At 42.5% G+C, this 20,201-nt stretch overlaps 1 protein-coding gene and 1 pseudogene across 2 annotated transcripts; one reads left to right on the top strand and one right to left on the bottom strand.

The window, feature by feature from the left end:
• Positions 1 to 5,576: 5,576 nt before the first annotated feature.
• Positions 5,577 to 7,643, bottom strand: LOC117840800 (organic cation/carnitine transporter 2-like; annotated as a pseudogene).
• Positions 7,644 to 9,608: 1,965 nt separating this feature from the next.
• On the top strand, positions 9,609 to 12,945 carry LOC117840390 (uncharacterized). 2 transcript variants are annotated; one of them, XM_072290877.1, is made up of 5 exons: positions 9,609 to 10,422; positions 10,588 to 10,685; positions 10,882 to 10,979; positions 11,155 to 11,358; positions 12,555 to 12,945. In XM_072290877.1, the coding sequence occupies exons 1-3, from the start codon at positions 10,136 to 10,138 to the stop codon at positions 10,905 to 10,907; spliced, it is 411 nt and encodes a 136-aa protein (XP_072146978.1). In that variant the 5' UTR covers positions 9,609 to 10,135; the 3' UTR covers positions 10,908 to 10,979; positions 11,155 to 11,358; positions 12,555 to 12,945. The 2 variants fall into 2 exon arrangements, with proteins under 2 accessions (XP_072146978.1, XP_072146979.1); XM_072290878.1 differs by having other exon boundaries at positions 11,155 to 11,353.
• The last annotated feature ends 7,256 nt before the right edge of the window (positions 12,946 to 20,201 follow it).

The raw sequence follows: 20,201 nt of genomic DNA on the forward strand, positions 1-20,201 counted from the left end.
TGTGGTATTTTTGTGATAGCAGTAGAGAGGCCTGAAAATGTAAATTTCGTGTTGTGACATGAAAATTTAAGTATCAGCCTTTTGTTGTAAAATAAATACTGAGATGGCAGCATGAACTAGAGATATTAAGAGATTGTGGTGTGTTACTTTGGATTCTACCACTACCGGTTCAAAATTAGCAAGTGTGGTTTTCCATCTCATCACTTGATCAGGTAAAAACACAATATGATTGAATTGGCAGAAGTTCTCTCATGTTAGTAGGCTTATTAGTTCCTGCCTTTTCTTTTGGTTTCTGTCAAGGAGAAAGGACCAAGGAGCTTGGACCAGATCTCTGCTTGCATCGCAACCAAGGAGCAAGAACCAGAGCTGCTGCGAAGGATTTGGATTTGCCTGGCACTGCAAAGGTACGGGATCAAGGTAAAAATCATAAACTCCCCACCTGTACTAGATCTGTTGGTTCTAGTGGCAATCTCGTTGTTAATCTGAGCAAAATGTTTGGTTCTTGGAAGTTCAGAGTAGAATTCTGGTTCTTTTAAAGTGCGCATCAAAATTTATGCAGTAGAACTGTAGAAGATATAGTTCTTGGTATTATACCTTCCATAGAAGATACAGTTCTTTTTAAAGGTGCCCATATATTCATGTAGCCTTAGCATATCAGTTTTCTCTAATGATTAAACCTGCAAATTGTTTATTCATTTTTTCAATTGTGACATTTTCTCTAAAGACTCAGACATAGAATCATTGGAGATCATTGCAACCGTGCAGTGAAAAGCAAACAGTTGTCTCCAGTATAAGGTACTAGTAAGAATTTCGTCCTGCGAGTATTTCTTCCCTTTTTTGAATTGTAGTGAAATGACCTGCTATTGTGGCCTTGTCCTTCAAATGATCAACACATGTCATATGTTCTAAACTTCTGATTGGAGAGTTAAAGAAAATGCAGTGAAGTTATGAATAGTTAGGAGTTGGAGATATCTCCCTTTTTCTGTTATGCTTTCTTGTTAAAGTTTCTTATAATTGCTTCATAGTAGAGTGTGCTAACTGTTTGCTTATTTTAATGTTTCTGTCTTTTCTTTCAATGCCTCTCAGTTCTATCCACTGTAAGTTAACTTTTGTAATATGCTATACTTTGTTTCCTCTTACCACGTAAACTTGCAACTTGCTTTGGGCATGGCCAACTTGCAGACACACATGAGGCACCAGGATCAACCAGAGACTTCGATCTTGAATTCTTGTTGCTTAATAATGTAGAACTGCAGTGTTTGACTTTTTGGCTGTTTGCTTGGTGAAGTAATGAATATTTTTGTTCTCATGTTATGGTTTCATGCGTATATCTACAATTGAATGAATATATCATCCTCATTCTTAGTCTTCCATTTTTCTGGTTGATAAAATTAAGCTCGGCTGTTTCATGTTTGCTTTGTAAAGTAATGAATGTTCTTCTTCCCATGTTTTAGACTGTACAAGACAAGTTGAGCCAAGTTATTGATATCTATTGTGTTCTTATCCTTCAAATGCTCAAATCATACATTGTCTGCTTCCGAGTCTTGTTCTTTTCCCTCCTCTAGAAAATTAGGCTGGGACTCCAAGGACAGTGGGAGTCACCTGGATGTATTGCTTAGACTAGTGCCCCAGCAAGATCATCAAAGTTTGCCATCAGAGCAACTCTTGAGGTATGTAATTCCATATCTCTCTCCCCAACTAGATTTATATACCACAACAGTGATTATGCAAAGAAACATATGTTCTTTAATTGGGTTCAGATCTGGCATATCTCATTTCTATGGATTGGTTGCAGGTAAATGGAAGATGGCACTGAAACTATTTTGTCTTGGTCTTGTTCTACAGGTCTTCACCATGCCAGCAGATTTTAGAGATAGGAATCTTGATTCAGTTGTGCTTGATGCTCATAGGAAAAACAAAGTGCACGTTCACTATGAATGTTTGAATATATATGTGAAACTTACGGTCATGTATCTGTTAGAGAGCTGGGTTGTATTTGTAAGTATATAGTGGATCAACCATGTATATTTGTCATATATATAATATATATTTTATTTCCTATTTTTCTTTTTTTCTTTTTTAATTTATCATAGGAGACGCGGATTAGCAAAATGCGTCACCAACGATCCTTTCGTGTCTCTTATGACTTTACATCAAAGACAAAGATTTGGAGACGCGAAAAAACCGCGTCTCCTATGTATGTTAACCCGCATCTCCTATGAAAGTGGATTACATTGTCGGTGTTTTATACCCGTCAACCTACCAAGGGGTATCCCGAGGTAGTAGATTGATTGGTGGGAGATCGTTGGACCTGGAACTTGAAGATAAAAGCGAGGACACAAGACACAAATTTATACAGGTTCGAGCCGCCAGAGTAGCGTAATACCCTATGTCCTGTTTGGGGTGTTATATATTGCATCCTGCGCTTGGGTGTTGTTTGGTATTGAGGATTTCGTCCTCTGTTGTGGTTCTATGAGGTCTTCACCTACCAATCTGGGACCGCTGCCCTCCTTTATATACTCCAGTGGGCGGGATTACTAGTCAGTTACAAGGAGTATGAATCCTAGTAGGATTACAAGGGAATCCTAGTAGGAGTCCGTCTTCTTCCTTCCTTGCGAGCACTAAGGATCTATCCCCTGACAAGCCCCCGAGCGCTTCATAGTTGAATGCAGCAGTCTTCGAGTACTTTTCAGATCCTCGCCGAGTAGTTTAATACTTCTTGAGTACTTTGTCTGGCTGAATCTTCAAAGTTCCACAAAGCTGCCATGAGGCTATGGTGTGCTCAAGCTCTTGATTGTCTTGATTTTGTGAACTTCATCTTTAGAATGTGAAATGGAGGGCAACGGAAGTCGCACTCCATATGGAGTAGCCCCCGAGCCTTAGGTTGAATCAAAGAATCAGGCTGAGAGTCAATAAAATCTTGAATTTTTTTCTTTCATCTTGAAAAGAATCAACTGTTAGGTGTAACTTATCAGCCCCCGAGCCTTGGAATGATTAAATAATCAATCCAAGAGTCTTAGCAAGCTTGGTCTTCACGCCAATCGTCATCTGAGTAGTTTTGCAGCCTCCAGCCCCCGAGCTTATGCACTAGGTGAGCTGTAGGAGCCATGTCGAGTAGTTGTTGGTGCTTAGCCCCCGAGCTTGAGAGCTAGCTGAGCTATTAGAGGTATTCCGAGTAGTAATTGGCCCTGAGCCCCCGAGCCTGGGAGCTAACGGAGCCATTGGAGGTACGATAAGCATCCTGGAGAATCGTCGTCGAAGCTTGACCTGCAAAAAGAGATGCATACATTATGTAAAATTTATTCAGTGATGAATGTAATGTAAATGTTATATGTCATGCTCTTATTTCTGTCATATTTTTCCCTAGTAGCTAACCTATTACGTTTAAACTCCCAGTCCCTGTTTAGCCATTACCACTGCGTGTAAGATCTTTGTCTCGTGTACGCGTACTGGCACTGCTGCTACAAAAATCTTTGTCTCGCATCCTAACGTTTAGGAAACAAAAGATCTGAAACTTTCACGAATTAAGGCGTGTTCTGCTCGAGGAGATCAGTGACCGCTAAGAGAAGACATTTAAAATAATTAGTCGATATTGCGATAAAAAGAGAGCGCGATTGCGCGTAAAGTAGTCAGTGAGACTTTTCTGCCTTTTGACGAGGAGAGCGTGTGTTGCAACGCATAGGATTTGTGCCTCCTTAGGGTGTAGCCGTTGTGAGCCTCCAGCACTCAGTGCACCAAACCCGTGGCCATAGCCTCCGAAATTTGATGTACCAAGCCTATTGGCAGCGCTTCCGAAACTAAGTGCACAAAGCACGTGGCTATAGCCTCCGTAATTCGGTGCACCAAGCCCATGGCTATCAGTTAACATGCCCCAGGAATAATTGGCAAAGTGTAGCTCTGGAGGGTAATTTCTATCGAGAGGTGTACACAAATAAGTACTCAGTGTGTTGCCCTACACGCGGAAAACAAGCCAAAAAAATTATATGAAATAATTAAAAAAGTGACTTAGCTTGATTTGTAGACGATTGTCGACGAAGCTGTGTTGATTGTTGATGAAGCCAACTAGTCGAAGTCGATTCCGACTAGTTGTTGATCACGTGAAACCTGCCTTCGACTAGTTTTCTAGTCAAGATGAGTAGTCGTAGTAGACCGTCCTCAACTAGTTTTCTAGTCGAGACGAGTAGTCGAAGTAGTCGTCGGCAACTTGATGCGGCCGGACGTCGGGGTAGTAGTGCTCGCGTACATCTTCTATGTACGTTAGGCTTTGATTTTGAGATCTTGTGGTAGCCTTCCATGTGCGTGCAGCACAAATCCCTCAAAATTGCTTTTCACATAGAATAGTTGAACCTGATTATTTGCCTCAATTCGCATATGACTATAACAGATCTTTGCCATCTTAGGAATTATGGTGTGGGTCCCTCGATCTGCTTGATCTCCCAACTTGAATCAGATTTGCCTCTGCCTTGATCGATGAGCCGCATGGAGCAGCCTACGGCGGAAACCGACTCAGTTTCGATTAGAATGCGGAGCGCATCGATTCTGTCTCAGTGTAGATTTGTCTGCTCGGAACTCCGACTCGACGACTTGCTTCTTTTCAATTAGATTGATCTTGATGATGAGGTTCTTCAAGCTCGCCCGATGATCTCGATGATCACCCCTACCTAGCGCGTCAGATATCGATGTTTTATACCCGGCAACCTATTGAGGGTATCCCAAGATAGTAGATTGGTTGGTGGGGATTGTTGGACCTGGAACTCGAAGATACAAGCGAGGACACAAGATACAGATTTATACAGGTTCAGGCTGCCAGAGTAGCGTAATACTCTACGTCTTGTTTGGGGTGTTCTATATTGCGCCCTGCGCTTGGGTGTCGTTTGGTATTGAGGATTTCGTCCTCTGTTGTGGTTCTATGAGGTTTTCGCCTATCGATTTAAGGACCCTGCCCTCCTTTATATACTCCGAGTGGCGGGATTGCTAGTCAGTTATAAGGAGGAATCCTAGTAGGGGAATCCTAGTAGGAGTCCGTCTTCTTCCTTCGTGGATCTATCCCCGACATACATAGTGACGTAGACAACATGAGCATGTGTGATCAACCCGAAAGACATGCACTTGATTGTGGTTTGATCCTGTCTGAGTTAGGAATTAAAGATTGATATCTTCTCACATAGTCACACGTGTTTACTTTCAGTTTAGAGTTGTACATATCCTGCGGGATTATGAGACCGTCATAATTAGGTACACTAAGTAGATACCTGATGATCTTCCCTTTATCTTTTTTTTATTACATGATCAAGTATATTTGTTCAGGCTCTATGTCATACTTTGCTCTATTTCCCATGTTTCTCTTCTATTTCCATCAAATAAAATTAGTCAGTGTGAACTTGTCCAATACAATCAATAAACAACTAAATCTTAAAAAGAAATGAGCTCTTTTACGGTAGTTTAAAAGTAGCCATTGGTACTTGGGTACTTCCTTTGTTTTCCACTGTTTGATTGGGAAAAAATAATTAAAAAAATATTTGGTATTTCTCTTTAGATACTTCAAGGTACTCAGATTTCTGGTACCTTTCATTTTTTCCAATCATTCTAAATAATAAACTGTAACAAAGCTACGCGCAAAAACGTACGTATAAGGTTGCTTGCTAGCTACTAAGATGATACATAGAGCGAGTGCACGCTACACAACCGACAGCTGCATTGCTAGCTTCATCAAAAAAGAAAAAAAAACCGTAAACTGAACCAATTTTACGTGAACTTACGTACGTAGATCATTATCACTACTATTGGCAACGGCGGCGTCTTTGCGCTCCTCCTCCTCCATGGTGTCAGACAAGCTCCTCCCCCTCGTCTCCGGCAGGCAGGCAGCGAAGAGCCCTGAGCACCCGATGGCGAGGCCGAACACGCCGAACGACCAGAAGCTCCTCTTGCGGCCGAGCGCGACGAGGACGGGCGCCACCACGCCGCCCAGCACCATGGCCTGCCGCACCAGCCCCAGCGCGGAGTTGCGCAGGGAAGTCGGGAACAGCTCGATGGCGTAGATCAGGATGACGTTGTACGCCGTGCTCGTCGCGAAGAAGGACACCAGCTCGGCGGCCATCCGCGCCGCCGCGGCGCCCCGCGGGATGGCGACGCACGCGAGGCTGCACGCCCCCCGCCACCGCGGCGAGCGCGGCCACCGAGCCCCGCCGGCTGGCCCTGGCGATCACGAGCCACGAGAGGGCGGCCGACGGCAGCTCGGCCAGCGCGTTGTACGTGACGCTCAGGTACAGGTCCGAGCCCAGGCTGCCGACGTTGAGCGGCATGCCGAAGTAGACGAGGCCCACGCCGAATCCGGCCGCCATGACCGTCGCCAGCCTCCGGATCGCCCACCGCCGCTCCAGCATGGCCCGCAGCGTGGCGAACACGCCACCGCCAGCGCTCGTCATCCCGGAGTCCTCAAGCATGGCAGCGCATGCGTTCAGCTTGGAGAAGCTGGTCGCGGTCGCCGTGCCGCTGCCGTTGTGCGCGGCGATCTGTCGCAGCGTCTCGACGGCCTCCTGCGTCCGGCCGCGCACCAGCAGCCACCGTGGCGACTCCTGGGCGAGAAAGTGGAGCAGGACGGCGTAGAAGAGACAGGGCAGGGACGTCCAGAGGTACATGCTCCGCCACGAGGCCCCGCGGAACGCGTAGGCCACCGCTGGGAGGGACAGGAACCCGAGGTTGAAGCAGGAGAAGGCCGCGAAGTTCACCGTGTTGCGCCACCGATTCCAGACGAGCTCCGTGGAGAGGACAAGAGCGCACGTGCCCACCATCGACCTGGCGAACCCGGAGGCGAACCGCAGCGCGGCTAGCTTACGCCCAGACGTTCGGCGCGAAGGCGGTGAGCGCGCCGGCGACCGACATGGACGCCAGCGCCATGACGAGCATCCTCTTGCGCCCGAGGAGGGAGTCCGCGAGCATCGTGAGCAGGAAGCCGCCGGCCAGGCAGCCGGCGAAGAACGACGACGACGGCAGGGAGAGGACCGCCGGGCTGGCGCAGTTGAGGGCCCACTCGGAGACCACCGACGTCTCCGCCGGCCGGTCCCACGCCCACGTACCTGCCGGGAGCGTGCACGGCGAGGCCTGCGCAGGCGCCGAGCCGGACAAGTTGCCGGCGCCGGAGCCGACGCAGTGCCACCGCGGCTCGGCCTCCGTGAACACGGAGATGAACAGAAGCTGCCCGTCGAGAAGACCCTGGCGAACACCACCAGGAAAGCCTTGAGCAGCTGCATGGCGCCGGTGCCGCCGATGTGCGTCTCGATGATGTCATCGATAGACGGCACCTTCGCCGCCGGCTCGGCTTCATGGCTCGTCAGGAGAGGGGCGGCGGCCGTGTCGTCGGCCATTGATGACACAACGTTTTCTACTTGTGTGTTGTGTGTCGTGCGCGTATCTTTGTCCTTGGTTCCTCTTGGGTTGCAACTTGCAAGTCCAAGACCATGCTGGAAGCAGTATCTATGCCCTGTCTGCTACGTAGGGTTGGGGGACTACTGCGCTGAGTTCTGATGTTTTGCAAGTGTGAAACGCTTATAGGAAGATTTCTACTAGAAACAAAAGCTTATACTTGCACGCTTGTAATTAGCTAGGAGGAACAAATACTCTCTTCACATTCACCGGCTGGACTTTGCAACCTGTAGACGATATGGGTCAGCGGATATTTGGTTCAGTAGGAACTCTGCTTCTAGCGAGATCAAGCAAGAACAGCACGACACCAAGAACGTACACACACACCGCATATCTCAGTGAGTACAATGAGTTTTATGGTTTCACGTGTTTGCAGACTAGGGTTTCAATACCGTCAGCTTTAGTCAGGGTACGACCTTTAGTCGGGATCGGAAATACCGCCTTACAAAACTATAAACCATAGCTATCATGTACTCTATCTCTTGGGCCATGTTTACTTCCTTCCAAACTCCCAACTTTGACACTATGCAAAAAGAAGATTCCCCATCACATCAAACTTACGGTACATGCATGGAGTACTAAATGTAGACGAAATCAAAAATTAATTGCACAGTTTTGTTGTACTTTGCGAGACGAATCTTTTGAGCCTAATTAGTCAATATTTAGACAATAATTCACAAATACAAACGAAACGCTACAGTTGCGCATTTATGGCAAAATGCCAATTTTGCCTATCCCAAATTGGGAACTAAACAAGGCCTTGAACTCGGACGATTTCAGTCCTCAAATAGGCATCCATATTCTCCAAGGACATATCAGCACTGAAAAATCATTATTGTAAATTAGCTACTCCCTCAGTACTACGTCACTTTAGTTTTAATAGTGCATTCATTTCGTCTAACTATTTTTATTAAATCCATGAAACTTGTTTTAATAGTGCATTCATTTCTACTATAAATGTTAATATATTTTTTTCTAGAATTTGATGGAAAGTTAAAGAAATTTGACTTATTAATTAGGATAAAAAAAAGCAGACTAAAAATTGAAACGGAGGGAGTACCACGTAGTATAGCGTCAGCAATGTGCATCACGAAATACGCTGGTGGTGCTGATGCATGGGCAGTTGGAGCTGGACTTCTAGCATGCTCTCTTTGTTTATGAAAAGAACATGAAGCATGGCATAAAAAAATGAAGCACGTAGCCACGTGCAACATATGCAACAATAAAAGTCAATCTCTCCATTTCACTTGTAGGTGATTATAGGTACTTTACACCAGGGGCAGAGCCAGGATCCCCTCAGAGGGGGTGCTGAGACTCTTACAGCTACAATAACTTCATGTTTTATGTGCAAAATTGAGGATAAAATAACTAATACTACATGGATTTGCATGGGCTAAGGGGGTGCTGCAGGAACCCCAGCACCCCTTGCAGCTCCGCCCCTGCTTTACACCATTCAGTAATTATAACTTCGTATTTGTATCCCGAAACATGTGGGACAGTTGAGACCTTCTCATGATTCGATTAGGATCCTCTTCGGAAAGTTTTGAAATGCTAATGGCATAGACTCATGAGCAAGAAATAAACTAAGCCTTGAAGGTAGTTTTTCTATTTATAAATACAAAAGTTCATCACGAACTAGTACTTTAACATAAATAAGTGCGTTAGAAGCTCATGGATAAATTTGAGGTCCACAGCTAATTGATTGCTTATTTGTTTTCTCTCATTTGTTCAAATTCTAACTAGGTACTCAGAGAAACTTTGTTATCTCTATCCGGTTGTAATGAACTTTATCTACCACTTAATCTATATAAACTTTAGTTATCCATTACTCTATACGAACTTTCATCCTTATTCATAGTTTGTGCATGCTCTCCAAAATTTGGAGACCGAAAGAATGATCACACGCTTTGTTCATTTTATCTATCGCCTACTCCCTCCATCAAAAAAAATAAGTCACCCACAGAATTTTTGAACAGATTAACAATAAAATAAAATGACTTCGATTGCCCCTACTCCCTCCGTCCTAAAAAAAGTCATTCTGCGATTCAAAATTTATCCAAAAAATAAGTCACTATACTCAATTTGGCATGTGGGCATGAAGAAGTATGACTAATAAATAGGGACAATTAAGGTCATTTTACTATCTTGTTAATCTGTCCTAGGATGACTTATTTTTGGGACGGAGAGAGTATTTATTAGTTATATTTGATGCTAGTTGACTGCCGCATGCCCACACGCACATGCACACATGCTAATTTGAGTATAATGATTTGTTTTCCCGACAAATTTTGAATCGCATGGGGATGGAGTGAGTACCGGGGACATGAAAAGCTGCAGAACACCGAATTGAAGCAAATGATTTCACAGCGAGAAAAGCGGTTCTCTCTTCCTATACGGCTACACCTCAATCCACGCGGAGGAGAAAGCAATCCCATGGCGTGCGAAGTGAGGGCCAAGTTATAAGCGGAAAAACGCCGGTGCATGCACACACCTTTCTCGCCTTTCCTCCATCCCCGCGCAACGGTTGGAGCACGCATGGCGTGCGTGACACATCGACGGCTCCGATCGAGCAGGAGCAGGGCGGCCACCGACAGTACTGGACGGCCCGAGCAGCACGTTCCACGCGCGCGCCGGTGGCAAGATTTCAGGCGATGGGTGTGACGCTTCCTCGGTAGGAAATCAGGAAACGCGCCCGAGCAGCCACGAGCCCACGATGGACTTGGCTATGCGGCAATGTTACGCTCTCTGCAGCTATATTGGGTTGCCCCACAACGACTCGGAGGTCAGAGCCATCGAGGATGATGTCTTGGTCGTGCCGGATACGGCCGAGGAGGATCGGCCGACTCCGGGCAAGACGGAGGCGGCGGCCGGGATGCAGGAGGTTGCTTCTACTGATGAGTTTGTAGCGGCCGTGGAGTTGCCTGCACCTGAGCCACTATGTGTTTTCCACGCCTACTTCTCTCAAGCAAAGCTGCATATATGTCCTGCCTTTGCATCTCAGTCAGATTCTTTGAACTATGTGCTTCATCTCCATTTATGTTAGCTTTCATGTAGACAAGTGAAAAATGTTAGAATAAGAGGATCAATGTTTTATTACTGTAGTAAGAGTAAATACAGAATGAGTTTCATGTAATTTACCTTCATTAATTTGGTCTTTGTCTACAGGTACTTCGTTCATATCAAATGGATGAACATTAAAGTTGCCTCCACCCTGGTCGTCACCTTCTTGCCACACTACCACAGGATACGTCAACCAGTGAAAAGTAATAACATGTCCCTCTATGATAAGATGAAAATACTAATAATAACTTGCTTGTATTTCCACAACCAGAATGCTAGTAGATGAAATGACAACACAGACACATAACATTGCTTGAATTAATATTGTAGTACTGTTAAGAGGAAATACAGATAGAGTTTCAAGTAATTTACCTTCCTCGAATTCGTTTATGTCTACAGGTGCATCGATCATATCAAAAGGATGAACACTGAAGTTGGCTTCTTCCTGTTCTTCATGTTCTAGCATCCCTACCAGAAGATTTATAAACCAGTGAAAGGTAATAACATGTATTTCTATCATGGGATGCAAAACAAAATAATGACTTGTATTTGCAGTTCTAGAATACCAGATCTGAACCATGCATTTGTATCATGAAAAGTTTGATGAGATTTATGATTGAGACAGGAATTTCAATGTAATTTTACCTTCCTCGAATTCCTCAATAATTTCAGGTTCATCGTTGAGATCAAAATCATGAACAACTTGGTTGCCTCCTCCCAGATCTTGACCCGGCTGGACTTGAATTTCTGGATTGCCTCCTTCACGGACGTCACCTTCGACACCATCGGCTGGATTGCCTCCTCCTTGGACGTGATCTCGTTGGACACCATCACCTCCTGGATCTTGTGCTTCGTCTACATCTCCATTTAGGTCAGGTATAGCCTCTCGACCTCCCTCCTCTGGTGGCAAGTTTAGGTCTAAGGCCATGAGTAATTTTTTTTAGAAACAGGAGGGGAAGTTCCCCTGCTGGATATATATTAAATATGAAAAGGCACTATAAAAAGTTACATTTTAGGAGACAAAGAACGAGAAGAAGAAAATTAAGAAAATTACAATGCTTGCTCTAGCCATTCAAGCATAGGCTGCTTCCAGCCATCTTTTACTCGATGGATAACCTGAGTAAAAATAAACTTAAAACGATGCAAGACGCTCTCAATTGAGGGGGTAATTCCTTTAAAAATCTAGTCATTTCTGACCATCCAAATACACCAACACATGAGGATTATGACTTCCATAAAGAATTGAACTTGAAGTTGGATTCTGAAGCCGTTAAGGATGTTGTAAGGCTCATCTGACAAATTGGGAAGAAATAGGCTTAAGTATATCCAATATTCCTGTACAAAGGGGCATTCAAGTAGCAGGTGGAACAAAGTTTCTCATTGTTATGTTGACACAGAACACAAGAATAAGAAGGCAGGACCATCTGCTTCCTTCTAAGAACGTTTCTTGTACTTAGTCTATCCTTGAGGACTAACCAAAAGAATACCTTGTGCTTGTTCTGACATCTTTAACTTCCAAAGCCATTTAAAGACTTGATGATGTCTATTATGACTAGAGAGTGAGCGATAAGCTTTAGATGATGAAAAATAAGGGCTACCCCAGATGTATGACCAAGTGTCTAGCTCAGCATTAAGAGATACTCCTTCCAAGTCCGCAGCTAGTTGAAGCAATTGGTCCCAAGCTTGAGTTGAGAGAGGCAGATGAAATAAGTGTTGGATGTCTGCAATTTCATAGGCCTTCTGAATTGAGATTTCTTGCCTCTTGGTGAAAGAATAAAGTTGTGGGTAAGACTGTGCTGGAACCTTATTGTTCCACATATCCTGCCAAAGTAAGCATATACTACCATTATTCACCGTAACTGATGCTATGCCCTTGTATTTGTCCAGCAACCTTACAATATCTCTCCACCAGAAAGATCCCCTTTTCACCTGTCCTAGCATTTTACCATTGGAATAGTATTTCTCCCAAATGAGATGAACCCAAGGATATCAGTTCTGTTAAAAAACTTATGAAGGTATTTGAGCAATAAGGCTTCATTCATGAGTAATTTGGTTGGTGTTGTGGAACGCAGGCAGATGATTGAAGTGCATGGCTGCCTCTCCGCGATTGAATAAAGCACCCGGTGAAAAATTGAGCGGGGACATCTCTGAATTGTTTTTGTATTTGCGTCTGTAAAATTTTGGCTTTGGAAAAAATGGCGCCGGCTAATAACAGTTCGGAGTTAATGAAGCTGTATGCCGCTTCTTTTGTTTTGGTGGGCTATTTTTTTAGCGCCTGTTGTTTTTGGCGCCGATTTTTTATGCGGCAAGAACTGAACAGCCTCGCGCCGTGATTCCGGAGGTGGAAACCAAATCGTTCCGCCCGCCTAAAAAAGGTGGGATTGAGACAACTATTAAGGCTACTCAGGTCATTTGCCAACAACACTAATCTATCTGAAAAAAAAGTTACAATTGCACCTTTTATGGGACGGAGGGAGTATTACATAGTACCCTCATGTGTGTTTGTGTTTGTACGTGCATACTACTCCCTCCGTTCTAAATTGTAAGTCATTTCAACTTTGAGAGTCAAACCATTTTACATAGTACCAAAATTACCGAATAGATATATTATGAAAATATGCTTAATGAAGATACTAATGATGCTTATTTGGTATCATGAATATTGGTGCTTTATTGTATAAATTTGATCAAATTTGAGATGTTTTGACTCTCCAATAAATTTGAAATAACGTATAATTCGGAACGGAAGAACCAAATAGAAAGTTTTCGAACAAATGCGAGCAAACTATCCAAAAGAAATATGGAGCGAAGACCGCACACTTGCCTAAACGTGTATAGGTTTCAAGAAAAGCTCTTGGACGTACACGAGGTGCCCCTAGTTCCCGATTACATTTGAAGTAGCAGCAATTGTTAGGCTCTAGCTGATCAAAGCTCTATTGTTGCATAAAATTAAAGTGCTCTAGTTTGTGATTTATGCAGTTTCAGTATATGATATAATAATGATTCTGCAATTTAGTTAGCAACCCGCGTAACCTATTTGTACGAACAAATATTCTGCTATCAGCCTGACCCAAAATTTACTGAATCTTTCGCCAAATATCTTCACCTAACTCTGCTTTCTACTCTTATCTCATTCAACCTGACGCTGCCAAGCTTTTTCCACTGAAACTTGTTTCCTGCTCTGCTATACAGCATCAGGTGCTCGTCATATCCTCCTGGTCGGAGCGGGCGAGCTTGGTCTTCACCTTGGTCTTTGATGCCCTTGCACTTGGGCCGTGTCTTGCGCTTGCTGGGGTCTCATCCCCCCCCCCCCCCACCCACCCGTTTAGATCCTCTTTAGACACGAGGTGCTAAACTTTAGCAGGGTCACATCGGATATTCAGATGCTAATTAGAAGGACTAAACATGAGCTAATTACAAAACTAATTGCACAGATGGAGTCTAATTCGCTGACGAATCTATTAAGGCTAATTAATCCATCATTAGCAAATGGTTACTGTAGCACCATATTGTCAAATCATGGACTAGTTAGACTCCATCTGTGCAATTAGTTTTATAATTAGACTATGTTTAATACTCCTAATTAGTATCCAAACATCCGATATGACGGGTGCTAAAGTTTAGCACGGTGTTCCCAGACACCCCCTTAGTCGGATGGCCATGCTGCTGGCTGGGCCTGACGGATGACGGGCCATGCATGCAGCACATGCGTAAAGGAGAGGCCCAGCCCAGTTACTGGTACCAGTGACAGGTGTTTCCTCGGATGAAAGTCACGTCTCGACCGACGATCCTGCTGAGCGCATGAGCCTACACGGCTACACTGCACACCGCTACACGGAGGCTTCGACCCAGCGACGGAACCAGGATTAAACATTTCTCAACTAAAAAAATAACTATAAAAATTTTAAGAAAAAATACATTTACATTTGCATTCCTTCAAAGTCGGAAGCATTTGATGGTGTTCTTAACTTGCAAGAAGCATTCACTCTCAACAAATGTAACAAAAACTAATTAGCAGTAGCATGGACAAAGAAACTAGATAGCATATACGTTCATAGCTAATTCCCACAAAGATTTCAAATTACTTGATTTCTACCTCATTTTTCAGTATAGCTACAATAGTACATTTGAAACATACACCACTTTGCAATTGTTTCAGTCATTAATTGCATGAGGAAAGAACCAATTGGATTATTGGAATGTAGAAATTGGCCTCACAGAAAACTGACAACGGCTCTATGCCAACTTGGCCGATTATGAGGGAAGCCGGATGGGTAGCTGGACCCTTGGAGGCTATGCAGCTTGGGGATTGAGCTCCTAGTTTGCTTGACTGAGACAAGAATCAAAGAAATAAGCTCACCTAGCAGATATATACATGTTTACAGCTTTATATCTATGTTCGGCCAAAATTCTTATAGGCATTCCTGGTAACCTAGGAATCATGTTGGTTCCACCCCTACTTCGGCCACGTCCAGATCCAGACCAAAGCCGCTGAGTAGGGGCAGGCTGGGGGTTAGGGGCTGGAGCCCCCTACACTGCATAGTCTACGGAGCCACCAAAACTACTAAAAATTTCAGCCATGGATGAAAAGGAGGAAGAAGAAAAGGAGGAGGAGGAAAGAGGAAGAATAAAAAAACTCCCCTTCCTTCGATCCGCCGCTGTCGCTAAGCTGCCTCAGTTGCTAGTTAGCCGCTTTCACAACTTGCTCCGCAATCCGCATCGAAGCCATCGAGCCTGCACTTTCGGCCCCACCTGCTCCTCGCAGGCCCCAAGATCGATTCACTCCACATGTGACATTTGAGAACAAAACAACATGTTTCTTATATTCGAATTAAATATAATCTAGCTATAAGCTTGACCTTGGAGCAAAACTCGCTATAGACTAGTTGCGCCATGATCTATTGCCAAAATAAGTACTTTCTCTGTTCCAAATTGGAGGTCGTTTTAATTTTTTTAGATGCATAGATGTTTATATACATCTAAATATAGTGTATGCCTAGATGCATACAAACATTCATAGAAGGGTCAAAACAACCTACAATTTGAAAGGGAGGGAGTACACAGCACATCACGTTGGAATAAAAAGTCGCGTATGTCACCATGTCACATGTCACGTTTTTTCTTTTTTATTCCAACGTGACTCTACGTCTCTACCAGACGAAGCAAGCTGTCACGTTAGCAAACTAGTGATTGGCGGGCGCGCGTAGTGTTGCACGGTTTTATGCTTCATTGTATACAAAATGAAAAGAATAGAAGGCTGATGATAGTATATTCTTGTCATTTTGATTTGAATTCTTGTACTTTAGCTAATATAATCAGTTTAGCCAAATACATCAAGATGGTTCTTTGAAATATAGCAATATAGTATTATGTGTGGAGATAGTAGTTTTACCATAGAAATTTCATGTTTCATAGAAGTCGAGATTCACGGCCCCATGTGTAAACCAAGTTCACAAGAAACCTCTTAGATATAGTACTGCTCCTTTGTTTTCCATTTCTTCTTGTTCAACCTATACATACTCGCATCGTATGGCCGAAACTAATAATATGGTTGTTCATCCATTATGATGTGAGACCAACAATTTGGACAACGTTGTAAGCGGAAGAGGAAGAGCTGAAAAGCAGGGGACATGCTTTTCCTTTTTTTTCTGATTGTCGAGCCATCATTTCATACCAAGGCAGCAATCTTCTTGTGTTCTTCACAGGCTCAGAAGCTGCACACTTATGGATAGCAGAGTTTTGTTGTTTGGCCCTCAATACCAGTATGCCACTGAAACGGATTTAGTGTCAACTCAATCAATTGGGTTGAAAGCAAATTTTCAAAACACAAGGAAAGGAATGTAGTTTCAGCATCTGCTTACATCTTCTCCAGAGCGATGCCTTTGGTATGTGATGATGACCCTGCATATGGCTTGTTTGACTCATTCCCCAAGTGGCTCTTCTCGAGTTCTTGTAAGCCTTGCTATCTCATCAAAGCTCCAATGCTCCCAAAACATCCTCCTCCTTCAGTGCACAATGTGAAAAAAGAACATCTCTGAATGGCTGCCAAATCTTCTCCATATTTTGTTTTACGTTCACATACATACAACTCAGGTTCAGGAAAAAGGAGAAATGCCAATTGTCTTGTAGTAAAAAGAACTATTGTGATATACTGAAGAAATGAAATAACATGCAGGAAAAGCTTTAGGCATACCAATACATAAATGAAATCGGCCTGGTTCATGTGACATGCTGCATACTTTTTCAAAAAGAAGAAAAACGTATACATAGATACAATTATCCATGTTGCATTGTTGTAAGATTGTGATAGTTGACAACATGATCTCATGATGCACATAAATGCAGGGTAGCCCCAAAAAAGACTATGATCAGAAATGCCATAGGTCTGGTTGTAGAAATAGGAAGTGCACCGTGTATGTCCAAGGTGAAAATAGTCCAAATTGGGAAATTGTTTTAGAATAAAAAATGCTTGACTAACGTTGCTGCTGTCTGCACTGTCTGCACATAGGTTAGGACATGCCAGATAGTCTTAAAGGGAAAATTGGGTCAAAAGAAACAATTTTTTAGTCAAAAACTAAGCAGAAAAAACCAGATATAGCAACCATAGTTTTAAAGGTTGAAAATATACCAGCAACAATGTGCAACTTTAAAGTGAATCTGCAAAAAAAACAACTTGAGAATGTATACTTTTTAAAGTTGAAAGACACGGATGGATGGCATCATGTGGATATGGAAATTGACAAAATTTGCACTCAAGCATACAAGCCTTAAGTTTTCTATGGATTGGTAGGCAACAATCAGCTATGCGATTATGTGAAGTAACAGATTCATCAAACCTTAAGATATAGCAATACTCAAGGAAACTAATTGTAAAGCATTGCTAATTATGGAATATGGATAGGCCATTAGCTTTACAACTACGAACCAAATCACAGAAGGCAATGGTTTTCGCACAACCGACACACTGCTAAAGATGGATTGATAAGGGGATCAAAAAGAAGTTTTTTAAAACAAAATTATCATCCTTCCCTAAGGTGCGATGCTGTAAAACCTGAATGCCATAAAGTGGCTTCATGACTATCAGTTTGCAAGCAGCTATTTTTCGAGGAATCGGAAGATATAAATGTGCACATTAAGAAATGCTTTTGGAGAAAAGCACCAAGTCCATAATTTTGTTGGTGTGTGCACATAGCCAGGGTGGAAACCTGCAAATGCACAAAGATTTTTTTTCATGTAATCAAATGCATAAAGATGATGACAAATGTGGGTGGCAATTACAGCAATGTGTGGACTTTTCTCTGCAAATGAGAAATGATAAATATAACATGCGCCTCTATGTTTGCAGCAAGTTTGATTAGATAAGATAGAATGGTAATAGCTAAGTGTTTGACAGTACATGAGACTATACAAATGTATTTAACCTTGATGCACTATAAATGTCAGTTAGCATTCAACAAAGGAACATGAACTCAATAGTAACAACTTGTATCCCTATAAATCTCACTTTCTCAGTTCGAGCTACGTATATAACATAGGAACCAAAAAATGAATTTATAAAACCTGTAGAACATAGCAAGCAGTACCAGATCAGATTGGGAAACTGGTAAATTAAGTCAAGGAAGTAGAAATAGTAACATTTTGATACCCTAAAGTAATGTACCCACACATCTAATTTTTAGTTTAGGCATAGGACCACTTTCTAGGTATGCATGGAGGTCTACCCTCATATTTATATCTTCAGTCATACTCTTTGGATTGGCCTTTTCTACGTTGCTGCTCTTTCAGTAGAATATACCATACAGAAACAAAAGTATTAACATCTGATCTACATGTCCAGCTGCAAGAATGCTTCTGTACATATGGGGTTCTTGAGGATTTGGTGAATTCTCGATCACTATCCCTGTCCTTATACATTAGCAGAGTGTGAATTTACCTGAAAAAAGTCCATTTTGCTATCTAATGACTCTGAAAGCTCGAACTGCAAACACAAGATGAAAATAAGAGCTAGAATTAGAGAAGTTTTGATGGAAAGACCCAGCAATACATCATCATAAGAGCTAGAATTAGAGAAGTTTTGATGGAAAGACCCAGCAATACATCATCATATCACGAACCACATGGGCCCACTGCCTGCTCTGATTGGTGGTGCTGCTGCCGGACCGCGCAGTGCGCGCGAGTACTTTTTTCTTTTCCATTTTTTCCATATCATTTGTATCAAATAAATATCATTTTCCTATAAATTATGTGCATAAATTATTTAACAATATTCTCATAAAGTTGTACAGATGTTATGCGTACAAGTTGTGTATACGATGAAAGTTGCAGTACAAAATTTAACACGTACGTTGTTGTTAGGAAAAAGTTATACATATAAATCGTGTGTATAAGTTATAAATTTTTTAAAATAAAATTGTAAGTTGTCTTTCTTGAAATTATACGTAGAAATTGTACACATAAATTCTGCACACATCAAAGTTGTGCTAAAAAAATCTCATAAAAAATAGTTAGTAAGAAGTTATACTACGAAGTTATATGTTAAAGTTATATACATAAGTTATAATATCTAAAAATAGAAAGTTGCCGGCCAATGCCCATCTCATCACACCCCGTTCCGGCCCTAGGCCACCAATCAGTGCCAGCGCAAAGAGGAGAACAGAGAGAGAAGAAAGGGAGAAGGAAGAAGAGTTTTTTACCCATTGACAGATGTGTCGAGAAGGAAGAAGAGTTTTTTTACCCATTGACAGATGTGTCCCATATGTGAGGAGAGAAAAAATGAAAGATGAAATAAGATATGCTACAACATTTCTCTCTAATAAGCTAAAATTGTAAAAGGAATTTCCTATTAAAAAATAAAGGGGAAAGGAGGATATCAATTTGCCGAACAAAATAAGAACAATATCACGTAATATCACATTGTGGGTTATCGAACATCAAATCAGATCTTATCCATACAACAGATCTTGTCCATACAACACAGGACCTCTAAGGCCGTAGAAAACAAAACAAGAACAACATCATATATTGGGTTATTGAACGTCAAATCAAATCTTGTCCACCCAACACAAGATTTTGTCCACAAGGTCGTAGAAAACAAAACAAGAACAACATCACAGATTGGATTATTGAAATCCACACAACACACAGTACCTCTAAGGCCAAGTCTCAGCGAAGTTTCATGGGAGGTTTCATGACATTAAATCCTATACCACATCAGCAGTTTTGCTAACTTGGCAAACTTGGCAACCTAATTATGAGGAGAGAGGAGAGGGGAGTTTCATCCCCATAAAACCCAGCTAGCACAGTTACCAAGTTCATAAAATTCAATGAAACTTGCACTGAGAATGTTATAGGTTTATCGCAAGACACATTTGATCATAACTCATGCATTAAGAGTGACAGTTTCATTTCATTGAAAAGATATCATGATAGCATTGGTAATAGTACAATGGAACCTTGCACTGAGACTGGCCTAAGGACAGTCTCAACCCTCCGGATCATCTAGTGTCCATAGCATTAGAGCAACTCCAAGAGTACCCCAAAAAATTCTTCCCCAAAACTATGTATTGGGAGTTCTTCTAAAAAAATTTCCCCAAAAACATATCAATCCACAACAGATCGCTAATAAATTGCTCCCAATATTTCAAAACGGGCCACGTCATCGTATTGGGCCCATCGGAAGGGACGCACGGACGTGCAGAAATCAGGATTGGAGGAGGAAC

Source organism: Setaria viridis, chromosome 9 (genome assembly GCF_005286985.2).
Source record: "Setaria viridis chromosome 9, Setaria_viridis_v4.0, whole genome shotgun sequence".
NCBI classification, from domain to species: Eukaryota; Viridiplantae; Streptophyta; class Magnoliopsida; order Poales; family Poaceae; genus Setaria; species Setaria viridis.

What these genes read in the sequence shown, in the direction of transcription:
- LOC117840390 (XM_072290877.1), top strand. Translation starts at nt 10,136, where the DNA reads ATGGACTTGGCTATGCGGCAATGTTACGCTCTCTGCAGCTATATTGGG. An exon ending in TGTCCTGCCTTTGCATCTCA is followed by an intron (nt 10,423 to 10,587) that starts GTCAGATTCTTT and finishes CTTTGTCTACAG; the next exon opens with GTACTTCGTTCATATCAAAT. An exon ending in GATACGTCAACCAGTGAAAA is followed by an intron (nt 10,686 to 10,881) that starts GTAATAACATGT and finishes TTATGTCTACAG; the next exon opens with GTGCATCGATCATATCAAAA.